We start from the raw sequence: 15602 nt of genomic DNA on the forward strand, positions 1-15602 counted from the left end.
AATATATCTAACATCCACCCTGACTGCTTTGTCTCCTTATGATAAAGTATGGGGAACATTTTTAAAAAAATTAAGTCAAAAAGAAACAATAACATTATTAATAAAAATTAATTTTATGTGTTTACTTTAAATGTGGCAGGACAAAAGGGGGTGGTGATGGACGGAGCATCTGAACCAATCAAATACTCACACCCAGTCAACAGATCTGGGTTTAATCCATCACCGTTCTTTAGCCACCTCTGCCACCCCAGTTCAGACATGGCCATATGCAAATCAGTCTGACCCTGTGCCTCATGGGAACAGTGCAGCCCGAACTGCCAAGCCATGCCTTCCTTGGACCGGAATCAAGCTTCCTAGGACCGGTTTCTGGCATTCCAGCCGTCTTCAACCAGGCTTGCTTGAATCCAGTGGCAAAGTGAGCAAGGGACTCAACGTCTGAGCATACCCTGCCAACTTATGGCAAACAAAGCGGTACAAAAGGGGGTGGTGATGGACGGAGCATCTGAACCAATCAAATACTCCCACCCAGTCAACAGATCTGGGTTTAATCCATCACCGTTCTTTAGCCCACTCTGCCACGCCAGTTCAGACATGGCCATATGCAAATCAGTCTGACCCTGTGCCTCATGGGAACAGTCCAGCCCGAACTGCCAAGCCATGCCTTCCCTGGACCGGAATCAAGCTCCCTAGGACCGGTTTCTGGCATTCCAGCTGTCTTCAGCCAGGCTTGCTTGAATCCAGTGGCAAAGTGAGCAAGGGACTCACGTCTGGACTGTTCCCATGAGGCACAGGGTCAGACTGATTTGCATATGGCCATGCCTGAACTGGGGTGGCAGAGTGGGCTAAAGGACGGTGATGGATTAAACCCAGATCTGTTGACTGGGTGTGAGTGTTTGATTGGTTCAGATGCTCCGTCCATCACCACCCCCTTTTGTACCGCTTTGTTCGCCATAAGTTGGCAGGGTATGCTCAGACGTTGAGTCCCTTGCTCATTTTGTCACTGGATTCAAGCAAGCCTGACTGAAGATGGCTGGAATGCCAGAAATGGGTCCTAGGAAGCTTGATTCCAGCCCAGGGAAGGCATGGCTTGGCAGTTCGGGCTGGACTGGCCATGTCTGAACTGGGGTGGCAGAGTAGGCTAAAGAACGGTGATGGATTACACCCAGATCTTTTGACTGGGTGTGAGTGTTTGTTTGGTTCAGATGCTCCGTCCATCACCACCCCCTTTTGTACGACTTTAAATGTGGAACATGCTACAAAATGCTACAGCACTATTAAATTAATTGTAAATAAAAACTCTAATTATTGGAAATATATTAAATTATATAGATTTATTATTCTGAAGTTTATATTGAACAAACTCCCAGTTAAGGAAAATAACATTATTTGTCAATGTGCAGTAATACATATTAAAAGTGATGTATTGAACTAATTAAAATTAATTTGGTTATGTTATTGAACTTTACTGTCAGATTATTTTTGTAATTTCAAAATAAGTTCTTAAAATAGTTTATAATTAAATCATAAATATTTACTATTTTTACTATATTTTTGTGAACATTAATTTATATTTATTTATAGTTGTAACTATCTTAAGTAATTGAATTCACCTTAACATTATTTTCTACAGGGGGTTCATTTTAAATCCCTACATCCATTACTTTCTATTGGAGGGTGCAGTACTGATGGTTGGCCATGGTGTACTTACAACCTATTTACTTCTCACTAACTTAAACAAAGAGCTTGTTAATACCAAAAAGTATTTAACTTACTCAAAAGTGTAACCTTACTCAAAAGTGTAAGTTACCTTTGTAGATCTGGCCCACAGTATTTAAATACATATCCTGAGTTGGCAGGCTTCAGGATAATTGAGCGCTGTGACATTCTTGGAACTTAAGGATGTTTGGAGATTCGGTACCTGCAGCCCATATTTCATATATGATACTCCAAAATGGACTGCTTTCGACAAATCAAAATTGCCCTGTATAGGACAATATGGATTTGTTATGAAAATTGTTAGAACTGGGATTTCTGGTTGGCTAAGGCTTGCGCCAAAGCCAGGCAGAAACCACCATTCTAGTCAGGGCAAGGGAGTCACACGCCAAGATAACCCCTGCTCACCCCCTTGGTAGCTTGGCATGAGCAGACAGGCTTTTCCCGGAGGCAATGTGTAAAGCATTTGCGCACGCACACAACAGCAACAACATCCTAGGCACACCACAAAAGGAACTCCACACAAGGTTATATAAAAATATCTTTTGTATTGTCAAAACACATCAGATAGTAATCACACAACATACATTGTGCCAACTGGCACAGGCAATATTCACAAGGGATTATTTACACTAGGACAAGGCCACCTGGGCACTGTCAGAATCAACACTTAGCAGAAATAGCACTTCTAGAACATAGAATAAGCGTAGTACAAAATAACAATTATAGACCACAACCAGTAACCACTGGCAACAGGTAGGTACACACTACGCAATACTAATAACCATAGGCCTAGATCACGCAGGGACACAAACTCACTAGTATAGCATACTAGGCAAGGTAAACTTCTAAGCATGAGCACATTTAGAAGTATATCACAAGCATAAAGGCAAAGCATATTACGCAGCAATCACATTAGGCCTAAACAGTATAACTACAGTAGGCAATCTCTCACTAGTCTAAACACATTAGACTCTGCCTCCTAAGAATAAATCACATTTAGGGGCGTAGATCACAGTGAGGTAAAATCTCACTAACACCATCCTCCATAGGTAAAACCATCTCTAGGTATCACATACAGGGTGTGTAAAACATACTAGATGCATTACATTTCCTAGCACCGCATTTAAAGCACATATCACCTTTAGCACATAAATCACATTAGGCAATTATCCTCACAAACATAGTAAGTAATCACATTGTGCAAAAGTCACATTAGGGCCTTGCGCCCTACCAACATACCAGCCCCCTGGCCAACTGGCCATCTCAAGAAGGGGCTCAAATGCCCTGTGTCCAGAATGTCAGGGCGTGTCAGGGGTGCGCCACCGGCGCAAACCTAAACGTTGCAGCTGTCCACTACTTGCTGGGCAGCTGAGGACAATCACAAGGGCCTAAACGCTGCAGCTGGCACTAAGTGCTGCGCCGCTGTGGAAGGCCTGGCACCACTGTGCCACCTCTGTCCCTCACAAGGACTTTCACTCAAATGGCACCTAAACGGTGCAGCTGCCCACTAATTGCTGGGCAGCTGGGAAACAACAAAACTTTGACAGGGCCCTCACTGACCCTAGAAACCAAACTGCGCCCACTGCTGGAGCCCTCTGGCTCTGAAAATGAACAGGTCCCCTCAAAGTCACATCTGCGCCAAAATGTGGGAGCGGCCCGCTGCCATCTGGGGCCGCTCAGGACAAAGCGCAGTGCCCTCTCTGGCACCTATCAGGAAAACAATAGGGCCCCAGGAGCAAACTGGCTCCCTATATAAAACAATATGGCCCCGGAGCGTACTGGCTCTAGAAACAACTGGGGGGAACACGGGCCTTCAGACACTAGTGCACACGTGGGAGCCACTGAGGCTTGGGGAAATGGTGGGGCGGCCCACTGCCATCCAGGGCCACCCTTGCGCTGTGCCTGCTTCTTCCCTAACACCCGCCCGGAGCCCCCAGCCCGTTTCAACTCACCGGGCTGCTGTCCTTCTACAGGGCCCCTCTGGGCATGCAGCGCGGGACTTCTCTTCTGGGGCTCCCTCCAGGACACGGGAGCCCCGCAACACCTCTTCTCTTCTCGGCGGGCTGCAGCACTCCCCGGGGGCTCTGGGGCGGCGCCTGCTACCGCCTCTTTGCCTCACCCCGGGACTCCCGAATGGAGCCAGCGGGGATCTTGGCTGCCGCTTCCTGCCGCTGCGGGGCTCTCCCCTCGGCATGGGAGCCCCGCAGCACCACTCACGGCCCATGAGGAGGTGGGGTAGGCTCCTGACCTCCTCTCTCCACCATACTTCCTCTGGCTTGCCACGGCGTCACTTCCTGTTCCGTCCGGTGGCCTCGCCCACAACCAGATGGGCCGCGGACGGTACGATTCTCGGGGGCAATATTAGGGGTGGGCACCCTCGATTATAAAACAATCCGAGGTGCACATAAACGGGGTGGGCACCCGTTAATCAGCATAAAAATGCGCATGAAGCACTCGGGGCACACAATGGGCAGGAGCGCTTCCCTCCGAGGAAAAACAACAGCCCTCTGCCCAGGGATAAAAAGATAACGCGCTTTCAAGGCGCTGGGGGTTTAGACAGCTCCACAAGTCCCCAGAGATGACCCCTGCATCAAGAAGGGTCCCAGCAACTCAGGATTTAAAGAAAAGGCCCTGGGGCAAAGTGGAGCAAAGGGGACCCCAAGCAAAAAGATCCTCCAGGCATCTGGGTCCATCAGCAGTCCAGGGGCTGGGCAGGACCCAGGGAGGCAAGCCTTCCCCTGGGTCCCAGCAGCAACACGCCCCTGGTTGATTCCAGTCAGAAACAAGAACATCTTCAGGGTGTCACAGCAACCTTTTTATACAGCAAAGTCCTTTGTCTACAAGGTGCAGGCAATGTGCAAACCAGCTACAACTGGTTATGGGGAACTCCCTTTCACTGGCCAGGCTAGGGACGTCAGACACACCACAGGGGGTGAAGCCAGCACTGTGGAGGGAAGGACCCGCCCTATTCAGGTCCCAGGTGTACCCCTCCCTCACATCAGCATGCTAATCTCTCCATTCACCACCGGGGCAGACCCATCCTGACTCCTGGAGCCAGGCTCACCAGCCAGCTCCAGCCAATCACACGCCAGACACAATTTACACTCACATGCCAACTTCTAGAAGTGGCACTTCCACACTAGACACAATCATGCCGCATACATCATCGCACAACATTCAATCTCACGAGTTCGCACATACCAAACTCGACCCTGCACTCCCCACACATCAGGAACTACCATGGTCACACATATTCCCCATGCATTCCTATGTGAGGGTAGGTCACTCTCCCCACACACACAGAGAGCGCACGCACTTTACACTGGACCACAGTGAAAAAGTGTGCCGAGACCTAAAATCGCCAACACCAGGTTACAGAAACAGGCTAGGAAAAAGCAAAAAGTTTCGGGGTGAACCTGCTAAAAGGGCCAGGTCCAACAAAAATAGAAACTTTTTCGATTAACATTTAAGGAGAGGAAGGGGAACGTATTTTTCTATTATAATGGTACAAATGAAGATTGACAAAAAACAGACTAAAAATGTTATTATGTTAAAGGGCACACTGAATTTTGTTCATGTCAGAAACATGAGGAATTGGAATTAATGCGATCGAAAGAAGCCTTAAATAGAATCTCAACAAAGCACCAGGGGCCTCATTTATGAGGCCTTGCATCAGTTTTGCGCATCCGATGCGTCACTTTTTGTGACGCATCGGCGGCGTAAAGCATGACTCCTCCTGCTCTCTATTTACAAAGTGACGCATCTAAGCAGATGTGTCACTTTGTAAACCCCTGCGGTACATTATACCTGCGTCTGGTATAATGTATGCAGGGGGGGCGTTTCCCCGCAAAAAGCTTTGTAGAAGTGACGCAGTGAAATCAATGTGATTTCACTGCGTCACTTCTAGGACACCGTTGCGTCAAAATCTTGCGCCTGCCTCACAGCAGGCGTAAGACTGACGCAAGCCCTTTCACATGGGGCTTGCCCCATGTGAAAGGAAGCATTGCTGCAGTAGCGTCACTTTTGTGGCACACTCCAGCAATGCATCACTTTTGCGCTTACAGATACCTCAGAAATACTGACGTATCTGTAACTCCTTGCGACATGATGCGTCATACATTAAATATGACGCATCAGGTATGTCGCAAGGAGTGCGCACTGAGAAGTGACGCATCGCTGCTTTCACGCAGCAATGCGTCATTTCTCATAAATGAGGCCCCAGGTTTCTGATGATGCTAATACACATATCTCAGGATTTCTCCAAGTTAATGCTTAAAAAATGTAGACAGCATAGGTCTTAAACTGTGTGCAGGGATTGCTATGTGTCTGCTAATAATTGTTTCTGACTTGTGCTGTCTGAAGTTCATGCATTTCTGAGTTATATGTATGAACATTAGGGACCTCAAAAGCAAAAAAGCAGGCAGCTTACAGCTGAGTCAGCACCCCTCTTCTTGATCTGGTTCAAGGACGCTTTGCTGCAGCTACACAGCAGGGCATCTCCCATGTGAAGCTGCTTATCCGTTATCAGAAACATATGACTGGACAGTCAGAAGCAGCCTGCTGCTATGCTGAAGGCACTGGTGCCATGATAACTTATCTTCATGCTATCTTCTCTGACTTTTAGGTGAACAAAGCAGGAGCCTACTGGAAGACGACCCTGCTACGTATCTGCAGTCTCATCAATAACAGAAACAGTCAAGCAGAGGAAACAGGAGAGGAAGCAGACGAGGAGCTCGTTATGAGGAAACAGTTTCAAAACACTGTTGATGGGTTTAACTTGGAAGCCATGTTGACAGTAATTCAACTTCAGAAAATATGCCACAGCAGGGGACTGCAGTACTGGGAGGTAAACAAAGAAGTACGACACTTGATTCTTGGACCCCAAACCTCCTCTGAAAATGTGTCATTATTTTGATGTTGTTTTTGATCCATGAATGGAGAATATATAATATGATGGAAAAAGATTACACTGATTTGCGGGGTAGGGATGTTTATCCCAGTATAAATAATTAGCCAGAAGGATAACTGCAGAGGGTCACCACCTGCTGCTGAATTGTCTCCAAACTAAACCAAAGTTTGAATCCTGGGTTGTCAACTCTTCCTTTCCGTATCTGTAAAGTTCCTGGCAGTGAGCTGTATCATTTATGTTCTCTTTTATCCTGTCCATGACTGCCTTGACAAGCACAGTCATCATGGACAGAAAAACAAAACAATGGTCCTCCCTGCATGCAAAAGGACATGGGGACATATTTACAAAGAATTGGCACAGGTTAGTGCAGCAAATCCTTTTGCAGTGCTGCCAAATCCAATTGAAAGGGTGGGAATGAACCAAATTTACAAGATATAGTGCATTCACACACACCTGGAAAGATTAAAAAAACGAGGAAGATTTCTCCTTGTTACGCATGCTCTAGGGAATCACAAGGTTTTGGCATTGCCCCAGGTTTAACTGATGTTATAAATCTGGGGAAGCGTCAGCTTCCATGGGTGTTGAGTGGGAACACCCACAGCAACACCCATGACAAGACAAGGACTTACGCTGCCTCACCTGACTCAATATCTACAAACCCATGAAAATCCATGCAGGGTGGGTTTATGTGGCCTTGCAGACATGCCTCCTAAGATTATAATGTAAGCACAAACCTAGAGTTCAGCAAAATAAACTGGGGGAACACTGGTGCATTATCAAAACATAACAGAAAGTACCACAACACATAATTGATGTTATTAATCGTAACCCTGGACAAGCATTCTGGACCAATACTGACTTGGGTAACATTTGGAAGAACATTTGGAAGAACATTTGGAAGAACATTTCCCGGCCCCAAATTAGTACTTACTGACAGAGAAATCAATAATATTGCAGCCGTAGAACATATATAACAAATGGAAAAAACAGTTATTGCTTAAGAAAGCAAGAAAAGCAAAAACATCACAATTGCAAGGATCTAATTGTTGGATAAAGTGGGTTATTAGTAGTGGTACATGAGCCTCTACCACTGTTCAATAAGGCCACTAACACAGTCTAGAACTCATTAGAGGTCTCAATAAATCATTCCCATGCTCAACCCTGAGCCTGTTTGCTGCGAGCAGGCAGGCTTTACTTAGGAGACAGGTATGAAAAGCATTTAAAAACATCAATTTGGTTAATAAATAAGACACAGTGCACAATAAAAATCCAACACCAATTTATAAAAATAGGAAATATTTGTATTTTTAAAATGACATCAAAAAAACAATGTAGTGAACCAGAGACATGAATTTGTAAAGAATACACACTGTCTAGCACTTAGGCACCTTATGGAGTTTTCTTTCCAAGTTGCTCCAAACTTCTGGAATTTCTTCCTGAAGTTCCTCTTGAGGGTTCAAAGGGTCAAAAACACAGTCAAAGGGTATGGAAGCTCCAGGATGGTCCTTGAAAATATGGGACCACAATTACCACAATGCACCTGGACAAACCTCTGGCAGGGTCACAGGCAGGGTACTCTTGGAGTTGATGCAGGTGAGCTCTGTTGAGCTGCAGCTTGAAGGGAGTCAAATCTTTATTCCTCTTGAAGCAAGGTACTTCCAAAGGGCTGTAGTTCCAGATAAAGCAGCAGGTGAAGTCAGTCAGAATGCAGGGCATGATGGTGAAAATCAATTTCCTAGCTTGGCAATCCTTCTTCTCTTAGTTTCAAGCAGCTAAACCGAGAGGCTCTGCACCCCTCACGCATGTATTCAGTGTTCTCTGAGGTGAAGCAGGAGAGCACTCCTTTCCTATGAGGTACAGGGCAACACCCCAGAGCATGATCCACTAACTTCAAACTGTGGCATTAACTTCTCCCAGAAAGCACTATTTCCCTAAAACTCTGTATGGCTGAACTCCCAGCAGAGAAGCAAGTACTAGTTAAACTAACCTCCTGTATGGCTCATTTCCATAGCTCTCCTCCCCATAGCATCTGCAAATTATTGCCCTAAGCCTGCCATCTGGCTGGGTAATAAGGGCTGGATGATCGATGCACTTGGGATTCACTGCCTGTCTTATTCCTCATTTGAAGCTCATCCTTTACGACCCCTAGCCCTTGCTCTGGCATTCTTGTGTAGCAGAGCTCTCTCCAACAGATCACTTCATCTAAGCAGACAGGCTAATCCTGTTAGCTCTGACCAATCATCAGAGACCAAAGGAAGACTGAATTTTGGCCTACAGACTTCTGTTCTGTATATTTTAGGAACTATTGCAAATGTATCCTATGCGGCTAGGTATCTACAATAGAGAAACGGCAATGTGCAATTTCCCCATCATCAGGGCATATAAAATATATTGTATAAGGCCATTGCTTTTAGTTACAGAACACCTAGGGGAGACCTTAAGGGTCCTGCGCCGGGATGCCCCTGGGTAACTGAGCGCATTATAAATTTTATATAATAATAATAATAATAACATGCAAAAGTGTAGATCCTCACTCCATAGTGCTTCTAGCACCAACGTTGATTTTGGGAGGCACTTTTCTAAGATTGGGACAATGAAATGTGCAATTTCCCTATCCCCAGGGCATATAAAACATCTTTTATAAACACCCTACTTATAATGACATGGCCCCCTGCCCCTAGGACACCTAGGGGACACCCTGGAGGTACACAAAATGCCCAAATATTATAGTTTATCATGTTTTAAGTGCCCCTACCATCAAAATCAAGTTTGGGCACAATTTACATTTAAAACAGTGCTGCAACACAGGGCTGCTTTTAAAATGACCTCAAGCTCTCAGCAGTGCATATATAGAAGTGTAACAAAGGCTGCTGGCCTCTAAACTTCCATGTACTATTATGTGCTAGGAACTCAAAGACAGTTTTAATCTCCCTGCCCTATTATGTACTTGGAACCTACAGGGTAGGTCATTTAAATTATAAATGTATCCTAATATATAGTGTACCCTCATTTATGTGTGTGTGTATTCACTGTGTTTTCAACAGGGCACTGGCCCTGGGTCTGGTTAGTCAGAGCCTAGAGACAGTCAAAGTCAGTTACCACAAGCACCAGTCAGCACAAAATGGGGGTGCACAGAGCACACAGTATGACTTTGCAACATAGCTCCAAATGAAAGGTGATGTGTCACTAACCTACACCCTGGTAGTCCACATCAGCTAAGTGGAAACACCTGGAAAGTCCATCCACATTGGCATGGGCAACCCCAGGTCTGTGTTCCACTGTAAAGTCCATTCCCTGTAGGGAAATGGACCACCTCAATAGCTTTGGATTCTCTAATCTCATCTGCATGAGCCATCTGAGAGATCCGTGGTCAGTTTGAACATGAATATAAGTACCAAACAAATATGGTCTCAGATTTTTTAGGGACTAATTAAAGTAACTGCTTTTTCAAGGCCCTCCTCATACACCAGCGACAACACTGCCCCAATCACTTGTTCTTAAGCAGCTGTCTGAACTACAAATTCCTTTGTGTAGTCAGGGGCAAGTAACACTGGTGCTCAACCCATAGCATATTTCAGAGTGTCAAAAGCCTTCTGACACTCTAGGGTCCAATCAACTTGTTTGCGCCTCTTCTTAGAAATCAGTTCTGCCAGGGGAGCCTCAATGGTCCCATAATTCTGAACAACCCTTCTTTAGCACCCAGCCAGATAAGGAATGCCCTGACCTGTGTCTGGGTAATAGGAACAGTCCAATCCAAAATAGTTTGAATTTTGGCCTGGAGAGGCTGTACATGGCCTCCACCTACAAGGTGGCCCGGGTACACAACAGAACCCTCCCCTATTTGGCACTTACTGGCCTTAATAGGCCTGCCTGCTGCATGGCCTGAAGCACTTCCTTCAGGTGGTTTAAGTGATATACAGCTATATCATCCAGATATGCTTCACTGAACTGCTCATGCCCAGCCAAGACCTCATTCACCATCCTTAGGAAGATGGCAAGGAGATTCTTCAAGCCAAAGGGCATTAACTTGAACTGATAATGTCCATTTGGTGTCGAGAATGCCAACCTCTCCTTTGCCCCATCTGTGAGAGCAATCTGCCAGTAGCCTGAAGTCAAATCAAATGTAAAGGGGTACTTAGCAGGCCCTGTCAATTATCTCATCAGCTCTAGGTATAGGGTGAGCATCAGTCTTTTTTTTTTTATTTAAATCCATATAACAAGATGTTTTTTATCTATACATACATCCATGAAATTCATTAAATATGACTAATAATTCAGAATTGTCAAATAACACCGATTGGCCGGAAAGCAGTACATCCTAGAATCAATAGAAAGGAGACGATATATACATTTAAGCCAGTGTTAAAAAAAGAATGAAACGCATAATATCTTGGACCATCATCCACTGCCAATAATTAACACAAACTAAACAATTGATTAGACCATAGAAACCTTAAGGATATACAGAGAAATCAGCCTGTATTGATTAATATTGCTATGTTAGAAGAAAATATGAAGGGCCTCATTTATGAGGTTTTGCCCTAGGGACGCGCAGCAGGCCTTCCTGCTGCTCTTCCCTACGGCAAAAGAAAAGGGAAGGAATGTGCTATATCTATAAGATACGGCGCATTCCTGTCCTTGTTCCTGCGCCGGTGCACAATGGGCTGCCTGCGCCAACGCAGGTACCTTTGCACCATGGTGCAAGGCTGCCTGTGTTGCGAGGATGATTATTTTTGTACAGGAAGGGAAACCTTTCTGTGCAAAAATAGTCAGAAGACTCTTTTCCTCTGTCTATGTGTGCTGCAGAATGCAGCACACATAGAAAAAGGAAAAATGAGGAGAAATAAATATATTTCTCCCCGGTGCACCTCCCTTACGCTTACCCTGGGGAGGCGTAAGCTTTTGGCACTGCCTCAGATTTACGATTTCTCGTAAATCTGGGCCAGTATCAAAAGGCCATGGATGTTGCCTGGAATGCCCCCAGCAACACCCATTGCGCGCCCCTTTAACGCAAACACTGCGTTAAAGGGACTGATATTTATCAGGCAGCATTAAGCCAAAAAAAGTGGCTTAATGCTGCCTGATGAATATCAAGCAGGCTTCTGCGACATGGAACGTCACAAAAAGTGACGTTCCGATGGTGCAAGGGGGCTCATAAAAAGTGTCATATAATAAATGAAAATGGTGATATTACAATACATAGGAGTCAAACATGCTGAAAATACCTCCTGAGATATAAGGTTGATTTAAGTTTGATTTTAAGATCTTAATCAAAATAGGCTGCCCAAACTCTCTAAAACTTCTTAAGTCCGCCAATTCGCTGTGCATAGGCTAGTTTGCTTTTTTTAACCTGCTTCATTTTCCGGACCCATTCATTTTTAGTTTGTATAAGATCTGATTGCCATCTCTGAAGCAAAAGTGATCTGGTGACAGCCATTGCAATATATAATAATTTTATCATCTTGGCTGAAACAAGAAGGTCTGGGTCATAGCCGAACACTATCAACTGAGTATACAAACCTATTGTGATTAAGCATTTGGCTTCCAAATAGTGAAAGATGTCATTCCAGATCCTCTGGATTAAGGGGCATTGTAATATGGCATGTGTTCAATTGGCTGAAGGATGATTAAGGCAACGAAAGCACTGCCCAGATTGGTTGGGGTAAACCTTAGGTAGAAAAAGTGGAGTTCTATAAAGTAGCCATTTACAAAAAAATAACATCCTTCGCCAATTAGCCCCCCTTAATGTACTAAAGTTGAGATTGTTAACTACTGACCACATACTTGCTGTGATTTCCATCTCCTCATGTTTTCCCCATTTTGTTATGGCCTTCCCCTCCAGAATGCAACCCTTGATAGAGGCTAAACGCTTTTTCCATTCCTTGAGTTTCTTGAATGCCATAGCTTCTGACAGATCATATACTAAGCATTTCCATTCGATGATCTGGACCAAATCATGATTACTCAGGAACTTACTAAAAATGTTATATGACCCAAGAAGAAGGCAGTCATTTGGAATTAAAGGAGACATTTCAGCTATATTCAGCCATCTATCATTCCTTAAAAAATCTATGATTTTCCCAAATCCAGCCTTGGTCCATTTTTGTGTAATTACACTCGGATCTCTTATCCCAGATAGTGAGATAGGACCAGCTAAAGGAGTTGAGGAGTTAATTGCGGGGATAGAATATCTTCTATAAAAAGCCTGGGGTTTATGGAAAAACCACTGTATACACTTATACCGTACTAATTTAGGAGACTTAACAATTGTTAGTGGGCAGTGGATCTTATTCTCTTTGCAGATTAATTTCATAAAATAATTAATGAAAAGACCCGATTGTACTTCTGGCTTAAATCTGGATTCATTTTGTGCAAAATATGCAAAGTAATAATCCCTAAGATTAGGGAGAGCTCGCATATAAAATGCTAAGTGCAATTCAGGGGACCTTCTTTCCCCACAGAAAAGATGTAAACATAGACTCTAATTTAGAAAAAAAAGAGGTCATTAAAACACAGGGAATCGCAGAGAAAAGTAAATTAAACAGCGGAAGAACAGACATTTTAATCAATGCAGCCCTTCCCAAAATGGTTGATAGAAGAGAATTCCATCGGAAGAATAAATCCTGGACTTTTCGCAGAAGTTGGGAACAATTTAAATCATATGATTCAGCAATTCTTGCCGTACAATAAACAACCAGATATCTTTTTGGTTTTGTATTTAGACTAGGAAGAATATCGAGATGTAAATCCGTAGGTGCACCACCCCACTCTATAATTTCAGTTTTTTAAAAATGTATTTTATATCCACCAAGCGATTCAAATTGCTCAAAGATCCTAAAAGCTTTTGCTTGAACATCCTTCTCAGGCTTTATTATGAGCATGATATCGTTGGCATATAATTTCTGAACCAACCCCATGATTTTAGGAGATATGCCGAAATTAGCCAGAATAAAAAATAAGGTCTCCCGAACAAGTATGTCAAATGCCTTCTAGACGTCGAATAAGAGGACTAGAGCTGGTATCTTCTGAGTCTCAAAATAATCAAGTGCTTCTGCTAAATAATGTGTATTGGTGCAGAGCTATCTTCTGGCGATAAAAGCATTTTGACCAGGATGGATCAGATGAGAGGCAATTTGATTGAAACGATTGGCTAAAAGTTTAGTAATTATTTTATAGTCAAAATTTAAAAGCGTGATGGGACGATAAGAATTAGGGTCTTTACTATCCTTACCTTTTTTTTTTTTTTTAAACTGACTATATTCCCATTTCTAAATGACAATGGTATTAACCCACCCTCTAAGATTGAGTTGGCCAGCAATAAAAGATAATCCAAAATGGCTCTAGAAAACATTTTTTTTAATTCAGCCCAGAGGCCATCTGGGCCACAGGCTTTACCATTAGAGAGATTTTTAATGACATTCCCCAGTTCTTCATTTGGTAAAGGACTCACCTTACTAATTCTTTCAACATCTGAAAGTACGGGCAATTCATGTCTCTGGAGAAAGTCTCTCAAGGATGTCATATCAATCGTCTGTTGTTGGCCGTATATGTTCCTTTAATGTAGTAACATTATATCCCCTATAACTCCTGGGTCATCAGAGCGGGAAGTAGTTATAGGACATCTCAATGTGGCTATCTGATTAGTTGCAGCCTGCTCTTTAGCCTGCCACCCGAGAAGCCTCCCAGTATAATTACTCTCTTCGTAGACCTTTTGCTGGTAGTGCTGAAAAAATATTTACTTTTAACATAATATTTTTCACTAAGATTTAGTTTCGCCTGATCAAGCTGCTGTTGGTTAAAAGCAGTGGGGCTATTGAGAAATGTAACACAGGACCTATGCACTTTCGGCACTAACATTCCCTTTTCTTCCTTAACGTTCCTTGAATTATCGGCATCTTTTCCAATTGCTAATCCCCATACAAAAGCTTTAAGTGAGTCCCAGACCACATGCGGAGGTAATGAGCCACGATTTCGCTCAAGAAACTCTTTAATCTCAGTTTTAATAAGGAGCACCCAATTCTCTTCTAATAGATATTGGCGATTTAACATCCATCTTCTAGAAATCATTATAAATGTATCTAGCTCTAACTCAAAAATTACCATTGCATAATCCGAAAATACATTCTGAAGGATTCTCTGCTGACCGAAAACCAGTCTCCTAGAAATAGGAAAAAAGTCAATGCGTGAAGAGGTTCGAAATCTACCTGAGAAACAAGTATAGGCAATCTTAGTTGGAAATACTGCCCTCCATGGATCAAATATGTCCAAAGTCAAGCCGAAATTTTGTAAAACTTTTAAAGTTTTGGGTTTTAGCAGTTTTTTGGACATGGCTGAGGAGTCCATTTTAGGGGTTTATTAGGATGGCGGGCGGGCTTTGCCCGCCCGCCACCCTTTCAGTAATGTGGACCGCCCGCTTACAGGGCGGGGGTCCCGATTTTGGCATTAGGATGTGCCCGCCACACAGGCGGGCGCATCCTCTATGTTTACCATTGCGGCGGGCGGAGCTGAAATCTCCGCCCGCCGCAATGGTAAAAATGCACGTTGTGCATTTCGAAGAACAAGATGACAGGCACCGCGCGGTGCCTGCCATGTTGCACTTTGAAATGAGGGGGGGTAACATAGGTACCCCCCATGTGCACCCCCCAAGCCCCGGACTCCCAGGGGGCCCGCAAGGGGCCCCCGCAGGGAGTCTCTGCATGCCTTTCCGTGGTGGCATTGCCGCCACGGAAAGGCATTTGTAAATGCCCATAGTAATATGGCGGGCGGTGTCTAACAGACACCGCAACCATGTTACTCATTTTCCGACCCGGCCGCAAGGCGACCGGGGCGGAAAACAGGCGGGCAGTGTTTGACACCACCGCGGTCCCCCCCGCCATCCAAATATAGCAGGGGGGAATTGGGCATTGGATGTCGGGTGGATTTCCTCTGCCAGGCTGGCGGTGGCCACCGCCAGCCTGGCGGAGGAAATCCGCCCGAC

General features: G+C 44.4%; 1 protein-coding gene across 2 annotated transcripts in view; it reads left to right on the top strand.

Annotated features, from left to right (window-relative positions):
• Positions 1–15602, top strand: part of NTS (neurotensin) — a 141510-nt gene that overhangs the window by 117418 nt on the left and 8490 nt on the right. The window contains exon 3 of one of the 2 annotated variants that reach the window (XM_078656598.1): positions 6341–6562. In XM_078656598.1, the coding sequence (XP_078512724.1) occupies positions 6341–6562 (222 nt within the window). Of the gene's footprint in view, positions 1–6340; positions 6575–15602 lie in introns of both variants that reach the window. The other variant, XM_078656605.1, reaches the window with a different exon arrangement.

This window comes from Lissotriton helveticus, chromosome 1_1 (genome assembly GCF_964261635.1).
Source record: "Lissotriton helveticus chromosome 1_1, aLisHel1.1, whole genome shotgun sequence".
In the NCBI taxonomy this organism is placed as follows: domain Eukaryota; kingdom Metazoa; phylum Chordata; class Amphibia; order Caudata; family Salamandridae; genus Lissotriton; species Lissotriton helveticus.